The 20,187-nt window shown below is 34.8% G+C and overlaps 1 protein-coding gene and 1 long non-coding RNA gene across 2 annotated transcripts in view; one reads left to right on the top strand and one right to left on the bottom strand.

Annotated features, from left to right (window-relative positions):
- LOC145662622 (uncharacterized) overlaps window positions 1-20,187 on the bottom strand; it is a 77,372-nt gene that overhangs the window by 2,432 nt on the left and 54,753 nt on the right. The window lies entirely within an intron of this gene.
- Window positions 1-20,187, top strand: part of LOC145662614 (hexokinase-4-like) — a 191,869-nt gene that overhangs the window by 166,140 nt on the left and 5,542 nt on the right. Inside the window, exons 7-9 of the mRNA XM_081728350.1 lie at window positions 3,713-3,868; window positions 11,016-11,155; window positions 14,509-14,642. Of these exons, the coding sequence (XP_081584476.1) occupies window positions 3,713-3,868; window positions 11,016-11,155; window positions 14,509-14,642 (430 nt within the window). The remainder of the gene's footprint in view (window positions 1-3,712; window positions 3,869-11,015; window positions 11,156-14,508; window positions 14,643-20,187) is intronic.

Genomic DNA, 20,187 nt, shown 5'->3' with positions numbered 1-20,187 from the left:
CGCACCTTTGGCATGGGAGACCAGGTTCGATTCTCGGCGGGAGCTCATGTGGTTCGGATTCCACGTTAATCAGTAGGTTCCGCCTCATATAGCCTCGCTGCTGAAAGGGACATTAAATTCAAAATCAACTCAACTAGATGAACTTCTTTGAAGACTTTATTTTTAAAACGAAAGGTAATGAAAAGATAACAAAAATGTCGATATTGTCAACTTAGTAATTATTGCTACGTAAGAAATAAGATCTTTTTAAGTGCAAAGCTATTCGTCAATTACTGTGTATAAGAATGGATTTATTAAAAGTATTTAGTATCTACTCTCCAGTGACGGTATGTATTGATCATTGAAAAACCAGAGACGGTATGCCTTCATTACGGAAAAACTAGAGACGGTATGGCATACCACCGCATACCGTCTCACTTCGACCACTGCTTGTGGAGACTCCGGAATGCTAGGTATAGCATATCTCGAGGAAGGAATGGAAGTGATTTCGTAAATCTATCTTTTGTTTCAGTTCATGGATAGTTGCAGGACGTGTGCGGTACACCTTGCCTTTAAGATCTCCTCATAGGAAGAAATCGCATAATCAAAGATCAGAGGATCTCGCAAATCATGGAATATTACCGTTACGTGAAATGATGCGCCTTCCAAACAATTGAAGAACGGCTTTCATCGATTGTCGAGCAGTATGTGACGTGGCTCTGTTCTGCTGGAACCATACGTTACGATTAAAGGAGCAGTTCGAGTTAAAAATAAGTTTGGTGCAATAGAAAGAGTAACAAAAAATAAGAGACCCGTATTTTTTAAAATCTTGATAGGCCGTCTCGTTCAACTTCTATAGGCTTTTGTTTTTGATGAATCGCAAATGCTGACGTCACTCGTGTGCTAAGCGAGGTACTCAATGTGAGTTAGCAACTACTTCCTTGTACGCAGCTGATAAACCTTTAATAGTACAATGTATTTAATAGATTGTGTTTTGGGTTCGTTAGTAGTCTTGCTTTGTGTTGAACTCTTGAGGGGCGTTTTTGTTAGTTGTTTTTTCCTACAGCATTAGTATAAAAGAGTAGAGAGAGAACAGTAATTACGTAGTGTTTTGCGAAGCAGTGTTTCTTCCAGACATGTTTTTGGTGGTGACAGTGTCTCCCGGAGGTCTGAGAGTTCTCCCCGGAAGATATCAAAATAATACGTCTATAACATAATAAATATAATAGTACTGTGTGAAAATAATGTGCCCCTCCGAATACTGTGCGCTCCCGTGGAATATTTTTTTCTGAAAGAAACCTGGTGCGAAGTAGAAAACACATGTTAGAACAGCTCGTGCTATGTCTGTGAATTGTGGTAGAAATGTCTAACACGTGCTATTTTCAGTTGTAATTCTTGTGCGATTAAAGCTGAGAACATTTTTTTGATACGTTTTCAAGTGGTGAGAAATCAGCAGATCGGTATAAATTATGGCTCAAGAAAATCGATAGGAAAAAGTTTGTGCCAAATGAAAACACTCGTGTTTGTTCCAAAAATCTTGAAGAGTCCGACTTCGAGCAGTCGTGTTTACTGAAAGAAAAGGTAATGCCAGGAGAATTATTTACACGCAAACTGAGAAAGAATGCTGTTCCAGGTATATTATTGAAAGGTTTAGAATTCGAGCCATTAAATAAACGCCGATCTATGTCCAGTTACCAACGTAAAAATATCGTATAACATGCAATTGACGGTTGTAGTCGAGACGAGGCATTAGAGGGTAATAGTAACGGTGTCACGCATGATTGTGACGGTACTGCTTTAGAAATAAATGTAAGTACAACTACTATACAATGTGAATTGAAAAGTGAAATATACCGGCTCGTAAAAGGAATCAGTGACGATGACAGTGTTCCTCAGGACATTTAATTCGTTTAATTTTTCTGTATCAAGTGACGATGATGAAACGGGTGACGAGAGTTGTTCCGCGGAGAGCGATGCGAATGAAACAAATTTAACCGGTAAAGTACTTTTCACATTCTGACAAACTTTACAGATCTTATTTCACTTTTGCCACATATATTGCGCTCCTGTACATACTTTGAAGCACAAAATTATAGTGTCAGAGTTTAAAAATTGCAACAAAACGTGAAAATGAATATACTTATGTTTGGGAATCAGAAGCATGATTAAAGAAAAGGTACTCAGGTGTTGTAACAATCTCGTCCGCCATCTGTTTACATGGTATTGTTTCGAAATTTTAGTTTCTTTTGTGAAACGCTGAACTTATGCTTTGTAGGAAAAACTAAGTTTTATAATATTATAAAAACTTTTTTTGCAGCCCACCATCACATATTATCATTTTCTACATGCATATGACAATTCTAAGTCTTTGCAGTTAGTTCTGGGAAAGGAAATCGCATTTTAGAACGTGCCACCGCACCTTTCACAAAGAAATGTTTGGCACTGTGTATGGAAGTCTGCTCTTGCTGCTTGACCACGTATGACGTCATCACAAAATCTTTTTTCCTCTGTTACTCGCTAACGACTGAACGTGCCGCGATAAAAAAAAAAACACAATTTCTTTTATAATTTCCAACTCTACAAATGGAAATAATTTGTAAAAAATGCAATTCTAAGTCGAACTGCTCCTTTAAGATCATATAGTTTCGGTGTAAAGAATGTTTCAAGCTTATCAACATACTAAGCAGCTGTTACTGTTGTTTCAATTCTATCCTCACATTCAGAAAAGTAAGGGCCAATAGCACCATGACATGATATAGCACACCATACTGTAACCTTGGTGCTATGTAATGGACGCTCGTAAAGCTGGCAAGGATGTTCCTGTGCCCAGTAACAGAAATTCTGTTTGTTAACGTATCCGCTAAGACGGGAGTGGACTTTGTCTGACATCCATACGTTGTTATGGAAATTGGTGTCCTTATTGATTTTAGCCAACACTTGCTCACTAAACTCTGTACGCGACACAGGGTCTCATGGATGTAATTTCTGCACAATTTGTAACTTATAAGGTTTGAAACTTTAAATCGTGTGATATTCTTTGTGCGCTTCGTCGCCTAATCTCTTGCGCAGATGCATATTGTCGAACGGAGCGGGGAGGCTCTTCTCGATGGAAACTCGAACAACTGCAATGTTCTCTGAGGCACGTCCCGTTCGAATGCTACCTGGAGGCTTCTTGCTCAAAGCTGGACCAGTTTCTTCGAAATTATGGACCCACGTTGTAATCGCATGAGCAGATGGCACACGTCCATGACGTCCTAGCTGGTAATGTCAAAATATCCTTTGCGCAGTAGTCACCTATCACCCTGTTTGTGAAACGCTCTCACAGCGATAGAACTTTCCACACCACTTCAATACTGCATAATTACTAAATGGCAACGCATCACGCTTCCACAACAACCACGCATCGGTTCAGAATAACTGCCGGTATTACAATGTTGCGAATTCTAACGTTCAAAATTTCCCGTTTCCCTGCGCACAACCTGTATGTTCTTCGATAGATAGATAACTTGTAGTTCAAGTACTTTCTTACATTTACTTTACTTGAGAATAAATAAATAAATAAATAAATTAATTAATTAATTAATTTAAATAAATAAATAAATAATTTTATTTAGAAGGAATTAAACTTAGGATAGTTTCTGTATATATTAAAATCCATATAGTATAGAATTTATAAGGTTTTTGCGAATTATGTAACGTTGCTATATTAATGTAAATAAATTTGTTGTTTCAGTTTTGAAAAGTACATAAGTGGCAAATACATGGGAGAGATAGTTCGTGTGATCCTGGTGAAACTGGTCCGAGCTGGACTTCTGTTCGATGGGGAAGTTTCTGAAGCTCTCCTTACGCATGGTTCCTTTTCGACGAAGAATGTCTCTATCATCGAGCAGTGAGTAAGCTCTTCTACATATATGGTTCGTGCATGCTCTATGTACCACAGCAAATAACATATGCATACTCAGTACTGAAGATGGATTAAAAAAAACTCTAACTAACTAAACAATTTAACATCTGCGTATCGTGTTCATTAGCGTTCCTAGTCATAAAATCTTTTCAAGAAATGTCATAATTATTACATTTGGTAAGTGTACGGAATTTCACCATGTTGGCAATTTCCCCACCCACCACTATTGCGAAAGTATGATAAATTAACAATCAGATTGCGTTAGTCAACTAGTGCTGATATCTACATGGAAATACTTGACCAGAAGAAAACACTAAACATAGTTGAAGAGTAGTCAATATCTTTTTGTTGTGACGCTGATCTAATATTGTATGTCGGAAATTCTTTCAATTGTGGCATATGTTGTAAGATAAGTTAAATATTCAGTATACAACACTGTTTACAATTAGATTCGTATTAGATTATGGTGTTTTCACCTGATGGTAGCGGCATTATCAAATGTATGCAACTTCACAGTAGCGGAAACAAAATGGCTGCTATGTTCTTTCTATCACTTTTATTTTCTGGAGGCGATATATCTACAATTAAAGAATCCAAAGGGAATTATATGAAATTATTTTCAATCGAAACTAAGATAAGGGTTTCTGAACAACTTTAACTAGTATCTAAACCAGTATTATATAATAACCAGAACTTGCCAAAACGTTGACGGCTAGCAGATATTTACATAATAAATGTTCGAATAGTACGGTACGAATCTTGGCAGGCTTTTTAAAACTTTAAAGTGAGGTCTTTTAAAATTTTAAAACTTTTACCCACTTGAGCAATATTATACGTTCTTTTCTCTTGAACTCGAGCAATTTGATGCTTACGTTTACTTTGTTAATACTTATGTTTATTTTCAGCGTTAATCATATTTTCATTGCGAAGAGTTAAGAATAACAAAAAATACATATTTACTGTTCTAATATTTAATACATTCTTTATTGAATAAAAATAAGTGGAAATAATTATTTTTTTCACACTTGAACGAAAATGATTAAGTTTCTATGTAGATATTGTGTGACCTATAAAATAATTTTGCATTACGTTTCATTAATTAATCCTTTCGGAGATAATAATATAGTAAATAAGCAATTGTGCTACCTCCATTGATTTCCCTTTCCTTGTTTCAAAGACATTAGTTGTTGGTGTAAGGAGTAAAATTTTTGATCATAGATACTAGAGATATCAAGCTACTTAATGGAATCATTGAATTTACCATACAATCTTCAGAATTTTATAGTGATCGTTCGAAGCTTAGAGTAACGAAGTTGCGATTTAATGTTCCTATTCCTCCCTATCATTATTATCATCGGTCTTAAATTTAAAAATGGATTTAATTTATTTTAATATAATGTAGAATGAACAATTACTTTCCTCGCAGAAATATGAAGAGATAATAACAACGTTACTGGTAATTAAATTAAGACATAAAAAAGGCAAGCAGATCACTCGATTGGGTGTATAGAATTTTAATTCGGGTAAATCTGGGGGTAAATTTCTTGAATAACTCAAGAATAAGATAGTCGAATAATATTAAGATAGGAAGATTGTAGTTACATACAAGTCTGAGTAGATCGATTTCGAAAGAAGCCCATATTCTTTAACGGTATTTTAAGGTCAAAGTATGTAAAGAGATCAAAAGTTCTTTTTTTTCCCTAACTATGATTCGAATGTGCTAGAAATCTGAAATTTCATCCACTTACTCTTCTTTCAACACATATCCAGCTCTTATGGCCAAACATTTTTCATATCTATGGATGAACCATATGGTGCTATCTTCATAAGAGTCTGCAGATTTGATGCAAACCAGTTCTGTACTTCTGTTATGACTTCACTATCATCGCACAAACGTCTTCTTTGGAAATGGTTCTTTAAGTTTGAAAAGAGGCAGATGTTGCAAAGTGCCAGGTAGGATGAATGACTGGATGAGGCAAAGTCTTAAACTTCAACAGCAAACAAACAAACAAACAAACAAAAAAAATCTACCATCACAGTGTGTAGGTGTATTGTTACTTTCCTATAACAAACTGTTATTTTGCTTTTGCAGCAAATATTTGTACTATGCTTCTGTAAGCAAATAGTAAACATCACACTTTTAGGATCCCAAAACTTAGATACCATTGCTGCATGCTTCTTGCGCCTTACAAGTTGCATTCACGAGTGAAGAATGAAATGGGATAATTTTTTTATACTAATGTACGGCTTAGTTCACAACGGACTTCGAAACTGTTTCAGGAAAGTTCGAATAACTCACGTTTAATGGGCAAACCGTAATGTAGAATCACTAACGGCAGAAGAAAAACAAACAAAAGAAACTAATATTTATCCTTTAATGAGACATATTCGAAATCAAGTCAAGTATTGAATATACCCAAAATAGAGGACCTTGCTAAACTATTACTTGAGTCGGTACTGCCTGACAAGCTATCTTTTCTTTTACGAACGTTTATCGACAATGCCAGAGTTCTCGAGTGGTTTGAAGAAGACAAGCAGCTCACAATAAAAATATTCCCGCCCCTAATTATCATCCGGTGGAATGTATTCGGAGTCCATCTATTGAAGACACACGTGAGGTGGTTAATATACTACGTTCTGTTCTTTCTAATGAAGTAACAGGATGCTTGTGTCAATGGAAGAGATACCCAAAATGAACTGTTTATAATTCTGTTGAACCGAAACACTTCGCCTCGGTTCCATGGGTATTTTCAATATATAATTACCAAACAAATAGTACGAAAATGCATGTTGTTTCGACCATTTCTTTATAACTAATTCAAATTTTGAGTACAAGTATCTTTATTGCATTTCCTATGATAATAAATACTTTCTGGATTCATTTCTGGATTCTGGATTTAAAGTTCGAGATGCAAGTCATACCGTTTTGTGTCAAGTAATATGTATTCAAAATATTTGAATACATTTCTAGAAGGAATTGAAGCGAGACACATTTTTGAAATATGTATTTGAAATTATTTTTTAATGTAAATTGATAGCACAACTAGTAAAATAGATTAACTTTTTAAGGACGGCTGTTTTAAATCCGTCTTTCTTCACAGACTAAATGAATTCAAACTGAAATGTACTATATTGCAATACATAATATATTTTACTATATTTGACATTCACGCAAATGAAGCTTACAAACCACACATGCCATCTCCGTCCAAATGTGTGTCTATATACCACACCCGTCCTCAATGGAACGGTCTGCTAGTGTTTATATGTTACACCGCTTTCTGAATGATTTAATGGCAGCTATCAATCTTTCCTTGAAAGACAAAAAGAGACCTAAAAGTTGTCTAGGTCTACGATTGGGTACTAAATAACTTTCACAAATTATACGCGAATGGTGCTTATAAACCACACCAGTCTTCTCCATCCAATGTTATATTTGTATACCATACCCACTCTCAACGGAACGGTCAGTTGTGTGTTTATATGCCACGCCTGTCTCCAAAGGTTTAACGTCAAAATCACTGTTTCGAACTCATGAACGTATCTTCGTCTTTATCATGGTGAGGGTAAGAAATTTCTGGCTTTCCCTCGTATTATTATTATAAACTTCACCAAAGTTGTAATAGTTATATATCTGCCAGTTTTCCTCTATTATTTAACTTTATGGGCTAATGCTCATTATTAAATATACATCGCTGTTTCTGCAAAATGCCTGAATGTTTCTTCAGATATACTATACCATAAAACAAGATTAGTTTCAGCCAGCTTAAAAGGATTTTCTGTGACCATAATTCAATATCTCGTAAAATTTATCAAATGCACACTATAAATAATGAGAGAAAATACAGATACGTGTCAATTTAGTGGAAACACTTGAGCTAGAAACACACGTTAGATGTGTAGGTTGACAAGGATCAAGGGGCGACCGTGAAGAAAGGTATTAGGTGGGGTGTTAGGGTGAATTCCTACTACGTGAGGAGCCGTAGAATGGTAGGTAGAGTGAACTGGATGGATGGCGATAGCGTAAAATGCGTGGCCTGTGCTTTATTTAGAAAATTGTTGGCGCTCAGTTATGTGGTGCGAGCGTGACGAAAGTGGCAAGTGTGTTGGATGTGTTGCGAGGAACAGTGTCCAAGGTGATAATGGCCTACAAATCTCACGGCTAAACCACATCGATGGAGAGGAACAGCGGCCGGAGGAAAACCCTCAGTGACAGGTCCAGTCGAACATTATAGCGAACTGTCACTCAGAATAGTCCTGGAATTGCGCTGCAAGTGACAAAGGAACTCAAGCAGCATCTCCCACAATCACAGTCCACCGCAAGTTACATGACATGGACATACGGGGTTGGGTTGCATGGACGAAACCGCTGGTAAGGGACCATAATGCTTTAACACGACTCCAATGGTAGCAAGAATATGAAACTTTCTTAGCATGAATATGAAACTTTCTTTTATTTCAAACCATAGTCATGTTTTTGTGATAAACGCTGAAAGAAAGGTATGATCTACAGTGTCTACGCCCCATCGTGAAACAGTGGCAGCTTTATGACGCTATGGACTGCAATAGCCTGGTTTGAGTTTGTCATCACGTCAGTGCCCGTAGTTATGTGGCCATTTTAGGGGATTATGTGCATTCTATGATCCAGATGTTTCCACAGAATGACGCCATGTTCCAGGATGATAATGTACCCATTCACAAAGCTGGAGCTGTTGCAACATGGTTTAAAGAACATCGAAATGAAGAACTAAACACCTCTCTTCGTCCACCTAATCCGCGAACCTCAATATAATTGAACATTGGTTCATTTTGAAGACACGAATAAATCACAGATTTTTGTCTTTGTCCTATCTCACAGAATTGAGTACTGCACTGTGCGTGGAATGATGTAATATTCCACTTGATACCATTTACGAGTTCTGTGACTCCATTCTCAATGTCGGGGAGCATAGTGGCATAGTGGTAGAGAGCTTATCTCCGGTGAATCGGATCAATGGTTCGATTCCCGGCCAAGTAAGTTTGTGGTGGACAATATCGTGTCCGTGAGTTTTCCCGGGGTACTCCTGTTTCCTCCCATTTTGTGATTCTACCAATTCTTCCACTATCATTCACTTGCTTTAATCATCGTCTCTCTTAGCCTAAAGGAAATAAACGTGAGACGTTATACTGAAATACTTTACATTTTTCCATTCCACGTCGCAAGAGAGCTGTTCTAAGGACGAAAAGTGGTCAACCACACATTAATATGGTAATTGCACTTTTTTAAAAGTTTTTTATTCATTAAACTGATAAGTATCTGTAGATTAATTTTGCATACAAATTTCACTAAAAGATTTATTCACACCATTCCTAATAGTTCGTAAGCCATTTTAAGATAGTAGTTTTTTGCACCTTCATGTATGTGACCAGTAGTGATGATTTCCAAAGATTTACCGCGGGAAGGACTTTCCACACACGAAAGATGAAAATAGTACTGCAAAAATACGTAATCTACGCTGGGTACGATCGCAGATGCATCCGGAAGTGGAATTTTCCTCCGGGCTACCCCCTGAAATCACCACTATTTCACCACGGCTTAAGACTTAAGTACGTAGTTCCTCAAGGCAGGCACGTAGCCAAGGGGGGGTCCGGGGGTTCGGACCCTTCCCCCCTTCGAGACCAGAAATGAAAAAAATTAAGGAAGGATAAAACGAAATGAAATGAGAAAAAGGAGATTCGGCGTTAAAAATTAAAAAAAATAAACTACAGAAAGCTTTTGGTTACTCTTTCTTATGAGGAGATTTGTATTACTTGCAATAGGTACATAGTGGCGAGGTGAGTGGAATATCCTGGAAGAGTCAGGCAATTTGAAATTTCCGGAAGTTACGCAATTCTTAGAATTTCTGTCACTAGTCAGGGAGATTTCAAGTTTCTGAAAGCATAATGCCGGTTGTGTAACAGCGTAGACACTTTTGATAATGATTTTTCGTCATCGCATCCTTGTAGTTTCTACATGTTATTTCAAAAACAATTTTCTACTACTCCTTTAAGCTGCCATTCCGAACAGACAGTAGTTGAAGGAATAATAAAAACAAAAATTTATGTGAAAAGAAAGTTCTGTTAACATTTGATTCAACAGAGAAAGGAACGCAGATATTGTAAAATATTTTAAAAGACATTATTGAGTTTGTACACTCATGTCAAAAATTATTGTCGCATGTCTATGAATATGTTGTTGTAGAAGTATAATTTGATAACGAATTTGCCCGGTATTTCTTACAATGTTAGTGTGTGTATAATCGGCAAAGACATGTAAGTGGCCAATTTTGTCAAAAGAGCAGTAAATAAGAACAATAAAACAACAACAAAAAAAAAAAAACTTCCTTGTCCATTTAGCAACATTTCGTTTTACTCACTCTAATTTTCGTATTTATAATTCTTTTCCTATGAAATTTACCACAAATAGGGTCTATACATTTCCCGATTATACACATGGTATCAGTATTAAAAGTACTCTGCAAAATCATTATCAAATTATATTCTGACAAGAAGATAGTCATAAACATGCGACAATCATTTTGGACATGAGTGTACTTTTTATAATAGTGAATATGTACTTTTTATAATAGTTGAGGTCGTAACGAAAGGAAAATTGTTATATTTGAATGATCAGAGGACGAACGTAAATATTGTAAAATCAATTTCAATACTTTTTTTAGTATTATTTTGCTCGAGATTTCTTCGTAGTTTGTTATTAAAATACTTACCAACATATCATTTTATTGTCCTAACAAACCAATATATGTTGATAGTAAAGTAGTTTAGATTGATTGGGGCTTCAGTGTTTCATATCACGCCCCTCCCCCTCGTTACGAAATCCTGGCTAAACGAACCAGCATATGTTCCAGTAAAATAGTTTAGAATTATCGAGCACCTGGTGTGATGACCACAGTATTTCATGTCACGGACCCACCCACCCCCTTCACGAAATCCTGGCTACATGCCTGCCTCAAGGCAAATTTGCATGAAATAGTTAATGTCATTCAGCAAAATCCCTATATTTATTTTGTCTCATTCTGCATATTTTATATTTACCGAATACATAGTTAATACATATAAGAAAATTACTATGTATATTTCTGATTTTTTTCAGAGATACTATAGACTACAAACGGGACAATACTGCTATTGTTTTGGACGAGTTAGGCTTATCGTTTGACGCAGAGGACATCGACATAGTTCAATATGTTTGCTCAATTGTGTCAAATAGAGCAGCTCTCCTAGTATCCATATGTAAGTTAATAAGTTTGCATGATTAAGTTAAAACTTATTTTTTTCTTTGATCACTTAAATAATAATGAAATAGATTAGATAGATAATATTCAGAATATACATTGAATTGCATTTCTCGATCTTTAGTAATTGTAGTTTGTAATGGTAAAATAAATGTAACCATCTTCACTAAAGAATATTTATTTAACTACACTGTAATTGCGAAGTTGACGCTCACATTGTGCCCCACGCTTTATTTCAGCTCACATGTGACTTATATACTATGCAACACGAATATGAGATTTAATTTTTAGAGCATTTTTAATTATAATCGTACCACTTTATTTTTTTATATGCTAGTATACAATCTATAAAAACCTGGGGAAACAAAATTTTATAACTTGAACTATTAGGTTTATTGTCACAAAATTCTATGTATATTTACAAAAAAGTTACCAAGTTAAGCTTCATCGCCAAACCTCAAATTGTGCATAATACACGTCTAAACATTGTTGCCGTCTTTATCTGAAACTAAGAATTTCGTGGTGACATTGCTCGCTCGGGATATTTATTCAGTCAAAACACCTTGCTCTTCAGGTCGTCCAAGTTAGCCCATGCACATACACGTTTGTCTTTACATGTACCAATAACCAGTAATCTTAAAGTACCAAGTTGGCTGATTTTGCTAAGGTGTGGGCTCTCTTCTGCGAATACATATTTCCCGAAATTGTTAGTTAAAAAACTGCCCAACCTTAGGGACAGTGTGGTGGTGCCGCATCTTGTTGCACGTGGATCTCATTGATGATGCAAAATCTCTAAAGTTCTGCGACAAAGAATGTCTGTAGGATAATCAAATAATTATTATCATTTATAGTGTCTTTTTTTCTATGGGAAATATACCAGTGATGTAGTCTATTGAAACTATATACTTTGAATTTGATACTAACCTGCGTAAGAATCTCGAACTCATGTGGATTTTCAACTTACCAAATTCGGCAGTTGTACTGCTCTTCTGACAACAGAATCCGATACAGAAGTCACCTTTACTTTGTAAACGGATGAGCATTGATTCACAACATTTCACTCTTCTATCACAGTCTTTGTGTTTCAGATCGTGCATAAATTTTAACTTGCATGGGCAAGCCTTCACATTCTTCCGTACGATATTATGTAACGCTAACCTTGGCATTTTCAGTTCCAAAGATATTCTTTCAGAGATTTAATTGAACCTGCAGTGTCTGAATTACATCGTCACTCATTCGTGGCCTTCCTCTTCGTGACAAATCTAACATACTTCCCGTAGCCGTGAACTTTTCATTTATAATCTCTTGATACTTGTACCTGCTGAAACTGGCTTTCCATGTGTTCCTTGGAACTTTCACTGAAACACTCTGCAAATCAGAGCATACACCATGTCTTTTCTTGTATGGACACCATTTTGTGTCATGTGATCACCGCTCCAAGGATCATTGAGTAAGTGCCCTAAAAAGCTTTAAACTTTCCTCCTTATCACAAAAAAAGTGCTTACAACATAACAGTTACAACGTTATTGAGTTTTAGTTACCTGTACGAATTTATGTACTCCATGTGTATGTAGTATACCATGTTTTATACTTCGTACTTGGAACAGAACTTACGCTCACATAAATATTATTGACTCAAAATCGGTCGTAACATCTTACGCCAATGGTATGGATTGTCTGCACAAAAAACATTCTTTTCCGAAATCTAATTTCGATAACATTAACGGGTACAGTTTGAGTACTAAAGAATGCCATTAGTGAGAAGGACGTATGAAAAATATGAACATAGTGTTGGTAGGAGTTTAGGAAATAATAATGTAAAAGTGTCTCAAATTAATGTATTCACAGTTTTCCTTGAATTGTAAACTTTAAGCTTATAAATGTTTGAAATTATGATCATCAGCATCAAGGAATCGTTGACAATGCTATGCAACAGAGTGGCATGTATACGTGAATTTTGGGATACCAGCATATTTACATTCAATTCAATTTTCTCCCTCATATCAATCAAGTTTCATTGTTGTTTGAATATATACCGTGTTAGAAAGTGTATTAATTCCATGGGATAGATGTTAAATTCGGAGATGGAGGACGATATTCCACAAATCATTTTTGTTTTGTCCACATCTGTAGGAACGTTGGATCGACAAATTCCACACGCCCATCTGGATCATCCTTACTCAAAACTTGAGCAATCTTGCAATGTACGGCTCTATTTACTACCACTTTGCAAAATGCAATATAACTTGGTTCTACTAGTTTCGCGAATACAGTATCGCAGGCGTTTTAAGGAATTGTGTGAATGACTCCATCACCACCTAACTCATTCTGTTGTCCATCGATGCACTTTTTGTTCTATATTGGAGCTTTCTTACATCTTGCACTATTCCGTCTACTCAAATTTGCCACCAGTTTTTCTAATTTATAATTATGTTGGTGGAGGTGAGTCAAATTTGAGTCTCCAATATTGTTGTACCTCACTCACATTCTTCACTTGTCAATAAAACTTCAGTATCGATTTCCGTTACTCAAATGATAAGATTTTGGTTACCCTATTTGCTTACATCATTGGGCCTGAAACGAAATGAAACGAAGAACTTCTGAATCGTGTAACTTTATCATTTTATTTATGATCTATCTATCTGACTTTCTTGTATCTAGTCAAGTTTTTTATTTGTAATATTAATATTGAAACTGTGAATACAATAAATTTGAGATACTCTCTATAAATAAATAAAGAAATACAAAAAAGTTTGTGATAGTTACCTGACAGACTCTGAGTCAAATATGGTGACATCTTGTATAGTTAATATGCCATGGTTTGAGAAATCTCAGAATAAACTTTAACATTTCCTGTCTCGCACAATCATCTAACTTGAATATTATCGTAATGTATGGTCAATTTAAGAGCAAAGAGTCCAGCTCTTCCTGTAAAGAGTCTTCCTGCTTATCTCTGACGTGCCTGAGTGCTGTGCTGCATGAAGAATGACTTCTATTTCTCTGGAAACTACTCAAGAGTTATATTCCTTAATTCCGCAACGAATTCAAGCTGTTGCGTAGGTTAAATGAGGTCCAACGCGGTAGTAATAAAATAAGTTGCATTTTGAAAGTGTTTCCACTATTTTGAAAGGATGTGTCTGTCTGTGAGAAAAATAAATATTTTGACTTTTAAAACATGTTGTTAAGCAGTCTTTGTATGATACTGATTGATATTGGTCTCATTGAGATACATCTTAAGCATCACAGAAGCCACGAACCACTTCCGCAAAAGAACTAAAACAATGAAATTGCTAACACTACATTACATATTAAAATTTTATTTTATTTTTTAAATTTTTAAATTTTTTTCAGGTACAGCATGTTTGCTCAACAGAATGAATAGGCCCAGCACGACGATTGCAGTGGATGGCTCTCTCTATAAATTTCATCCTAGGCTCAAACTATGGATGGAGAAGTACATAAGCCTCTTAGCTCCAGGGAAAAAGGTTCTCTTTTACAGTTTTCCATAGAACAGTTGAGAATTAGAAATGACAATTAATACAGGGTGGCCTAAAAGTAGGTATACAGTACCATACCGATCAGCTCATTGCATTTTATATATTTTCTTATTGTTGTCCATCAGGTAGACTTAGTTTATTATTTGTTCTTAATGTGTTTTTACTTATATCTTAAGCTTGGAAGAGCCGAAGCAAATAAACCTACAAATTAGAATGTTATATTTGATCAATGCAGGGGTGTATACCTACTTTTGGGCCACCTTGTATATTTATGTATTATGCTGTTTTTACGTTTATGTTTAAAGTTCATCAACGAAAGTGGATTCTTTTTTAACTTACTTAATGCAATTCTTTGTTCCATTATGTTTCTTAGTTGTTCTTGTTTCTAATATTCTTTTATTTCGCATAGTCCAGATAAATCCGAAACAAATTCCTTATTGTTTCCAAATATACGTGGAAATTATATAAAATAATTTATAGAGAACATCATAAAAAAAATCGGTATCTATTTATTTGTTCGTACTTCTTTCGTACGAGAAAGCGTCATCATAGCTTAAATGTACAGTATCTCCCATGAAAAACTTTTTTCACTTTTACTTGGTGCTCACCTAACGTAGTTGACGTTTCTATTCAGGACTCGAACAACATTTTCCTTACTGTTATATAGCTATCTTCCTACATTTCTTATCACTACTTGTTAGAGATGCAAAGACTGGAAAAATTCATCTCAAAACATTTTCTTAATAGTACGTTCCTCTTCACGAGAAAACACTTGGTTACTGTATTTTGAAGGAAAACATGCATACACACAAATCATGGATCAAATGCAATCGGTCATTCGATAGGAAAGAGAAAAGGCATTTCAGTGTACTCAATGAATTTACTGATCCAACGAATTGTTTGTAGAGGATTAGAGTGATGCTGAATGACATAAATGTTTTATTGCGACGTTCAATAGTGTTAGAAATAATTGCTGTGAAAAGTTATTTTATTTATTTAACTTGACCTTGGACAGAGAAAAATCACCCCATTTAAAGAGGGTTTACATTAATTTCCACATCACCAAGATACATACAGTAATACAATTGGAGATTAAAAAAACTTCAAAAGTACATAAGAATCGAAAGTAAAGCTCCATTTGAGTTCTTTATATCGTTCACAGACTGCAAGTTTTAGATATTCATAAAATCAAATAATTTCCTATAACAAAGATTATATAAATCAACTTAACATTGGAAACTGTAATTAACGATAAATTAAAATATACTAAAATTATTAACTTACTGCTTAATACATTCATTTCTATTTCAAATAATGGTGGTTATCTAATTTTGCCAAAGGAGTAAAATAAACTAAATAAATAATACATTGTATGTTACATTTCGAATAGCAAATCGAATATACACAATTTCGTCATCGCTTGATAAATTTACTCTGTCGGGCTTCATAACGTTTTTATAGAAACCAGAACACCGCCTCCTTTCTGACCATATCGATCCTATATGTTCATAATCTTATACACCATCATGTAGCTGCCTTTCAGTAAGAACTATAATATTATAGTCACGGTTAGTGTCATTCAGATACATCTCGTTAGCTTTTGTGTGCAATCCACTTATATTCTGATAATATATTGAAATTAAAATATCATCAATATGCATAATCTACTTCAATTTCGTAGTAACATCAGTTGACCTTAATACAGTAACAAAACTATCGCCATCTCTCCTGTTTAGTTTTATAGTACCTGCATTTTATATTCATAGATATGCAAAACGTGTTTCTTTCTTGACTCTTCGTGCCTCATAAATATTCTTTTTCTAAAAGATGAAAGACTGATTTTTATATATATTGAGAGATGATAGTCAAACCTATGTCAATGATTTATGTTTCTCTTGACTTTATGTTTCAGAAGTATTTCGTTTTTATTTACCTTTCTTACAAACTTTGAAATGATTCCCTTTTCAGATTGACGTGGTTATTTTTTAAGCCTGTGACATGCATCTATTTGCTTGAAATTTTTACGTTTAATCACGACCTTTACAATATTATAAAAAGTTCATTGGTTTGTTCGGGAATCCCAGTAGTATTATGACTCCCGTATTGTTCAAGCTCACCCAGTACGAATACTAGTTTCATTCAGTTTCTTTCTTAATTGCTGCTTTTCTCCCTTCAGCTCTTCTATTTGAACGAATATTCACTTGGCTTCACTAACCGATTTTTAATTCAGTATTTTCGTCAATTTTTTATGTGCGATATTTAATGAGTTACCCAAGTCTTGTTCAGTCTCTTTGATTTATGCAGTTTTTCTCCTGCGTCATTGTAAATTTAAGAACAAAAATTGAGAGACTTAAACTAGAAGTGGCTTTTTTTTTTTCACAAGTAATGTGATTTATACAAGAACACACGTTACAATCAAGAACATATTCTAATGAAAGGTTATTGAAAGTCATAACAATTGGGGAAGTTGAGCAGTTGATAATTTGAAACACGAAAAATAGCTTATACTCCTTTCGATAACCTTTGCCCAATGTAGTGATTTAGTTTCCTGTGTCAAAAAGCAATAACATTTTAAATAAAACAGTCAAACTGCACTTAATGGACCACGTAATCTTACTTTCTGTTTGTTTTCGGAAAAAAAGTTATATATGGTTGTTCTATATAAAAAAAATATTAAGAGAATTAAAGATCTATGTATTGAGAATATTTCATAATAAGAGAATATTTTTATCTACAACTGCTTTTTTAGGAGATTAACAAATAAAAATACTTCTGGTCTATAAATAAGAGGACAAATTTAATGTATTTTTAAAACCTTTTTTTGGAGGTTCAATGGTAAAGAGGTCACCGCCTCTGGTTCAATTTCCGGCCACTCGACCTTGTGGTGGATAACATCGTTTCCTTGGGTTTTCTCGAGATTCTCCCGTTTCCTCCCATATTCTCAATCCACCGATTTTTCTTTAAGCATTCACTTTAATTAATCATCCGTCTCCTCTAATGTAAAGGGAATAAGCATGGGACATAGAGTGAAACTAGATATTTCATATTTTCGCCTTTTACTTTAGTACATTAATTATATTACCATACTTCTTGATTTTAAACCCCTCTACTCAACTCTGTCACCATTTGCTTAACAACTTATGGCAGTTGCTTCTGCACCACACAATATCAATGTAATTTCTTCTTTTTTTTTTAGAAAAAAAATCTGTCTCTCTCTCTCTCTCTCTCTCTCTCTCTCTCTCCCCATTTTCTGTCTTTATTGATTCTCAATAGATTGAGGTGGGGGCTTTGTTTACATTTTTGTCAACCTGGCACCTAAACTTTAATCCAGGTTATGATTTAAAATTTTTTACTTTTACTTTTATTTTCTAGCATATTATATTTTCTTTTAATTTAAAAGACACACAATACACACAACATGACACGTAGAATGCATAACAGACAACAACGATAATTATGTGGTAAATATTTCTTTTTCACTTGTTACCTTGCTTCAATTTGATCTGTATCTCCCTGTATAGTTTTGCTCTAATTTTATTGCTTTTACACCTTTTTCACACCTTTTATATTTTGTTTCTCTCCTGTACATTTTGCTTTAATTCATTTGATTTTGTTCCTATTGTTTTTCACCTGTATATTTAGTTTCTATCTTGTACATTAAATTAAGACTTTTACACGCGCAAACATAGAAAAGAAAATAATAATAATAAAACCACACAAACGCAAACCCATCACCAATACATACATGGCAGTATACTATATTGTGTCCGTAAAGTTGCGCAACCCAAAGTTTGGTTGCGTATATCTTCTAAACCAAGAACGATAAAGACCTTAGACTTAAAACAAATGTAAGTGTGTTCTATGTAGATAGTTTCGAGATCATGACCAATGTTGGAATTTGTAATATGTTTATGTAGTGACGAAAGAAAGTACCGAAAGTGTAAAATAAAAAATGTACAAAATGAAGAAAATCAATATTCAGTTGCAGAAAACTGATTTCCTGCGGGTGAATCCCTGTGTATATGTGCAGTATGCATCAACATTTATCCATTGGTGTGAAAATGTGACCAAGTTGATGCAGTGTTGCCACGTAAAAAACTAATCCAATACTGTAAAATGTTGTGGTTTTTTTGACAGAAACGCGGCCCGTGCCAACAGTTTTGTTCTAAAATTATTGCAATAGGTGTGTTTTAGGTTAACTAATGATAAGCAATAAGAATTTGAACATAATTGATAATCTGAGTTTTTATTCAGCAATTTGCGATAAAGAAAATACCCACCTGACAGCTGGCATAAAAACTCCGATTATAATTATCAATTATGTGCAAATTCTTATTGCTTATCATTAGTTAATCTAAAACACATCTATTGCAGTAATATTACAACAAAAGTGTTGGCAGGGACAGCGTTTCTGTCAAGAAAAACACCGATTTTACAGACTTGCATTAAATAGTCTTTTGCACGGCAACACTGCATCAACCTGGTCACATTTTCGCACCAATGGATAAATGTTGATGCATACTGCTAAAACCTTAAAAATAGGTTTGCAATCTACCTCAAACGTGACCGGTTTTGTGACGTAAAAGGCAGTTAGAAACTTCTGGAGGCATGTCGAACGGAGACCTCTTGTCTGGGTCGCAAACCCCAAACAATTCTCATACATGAAAACTACTGAATGGCCTTAACATCCACCCAGTTCCTCCAAGAAGTAATTTAAACTAATGCAAGTCTTGGGGGCGTAGATAGCGTAGCTCAGAATTAGAAACATGGGAGTAGAATTTCAAAGATAAAATTCGATAACACAGAAATAATTTAGAACAAGAATTTAATGAACTGATCTTGAATGACTGAAAAACTACAGAGCATGATGTGGACTGGTATGACTTAAAGACTAGAGAAGACAATGCATAATCACTTACTTTTGATAACGATGACGAGCAGAACCTCTGATGGACAAAATGACGGAGTGACAGAAACTATTTATGAATAATTTGACTCGCAGAGTTTCGACGTCAAAATAGAACTTCTCCTACCCGGAAGAGAATCCGGTCATTTGCATTGTAGAAGTCAAGGCACTCTAAATTTTCCATTGGATTATGAATCCTAAAGAATATTCAAACTGCCTTCACTTCATACATTGCCTGTTTTATACAAATTTTAAAATCCAATTAAATATTATGTTTCTTTACATTGTGGTACACAATAATACTGACAGGAATTCACTCACAGGAAATCAATTTTCTGCAACTGAATGTTGATTTTCTTCATTTTGTACATTCTTTATTTTACACTTTCGGTACTTTCTTTTGTCACTACACAAAAACATTACAAATTCCAAGATTGGTCATTATCTCGAAAATATCTACATAGAACGCGCTTACATTTACTTCAAGTCTCATTCTTTATTGTTCTTGGTTTAAAAGATATATGCAATCAAACTTTGGGTTGTGAAACTTTACGGACACACTGCATATTAAATCCAAGCTTCTTATTATCTTTGTCATACTCTTTCCATTTCTAAGAAACATAAGAA

Source organism: Thermobia domestica, chromosome 1 (genome assembly GCF_964235325.1).
Source record: "Thermobia domestica chromosome 1, izTheDome1.hap1.1, whole genome shotgun sequence".
Taxonomy (NCBI): Eukaryota; Metazoa; Arthropoda; class Insecta; order Zygentoma; family Lepismatidae; genus Thermobia; species Thermobia domestica.
Note: the sequence above shows the minus strand (reverse complement) of the source record. Positions and strands in the feature narration are given on the sequence as shown.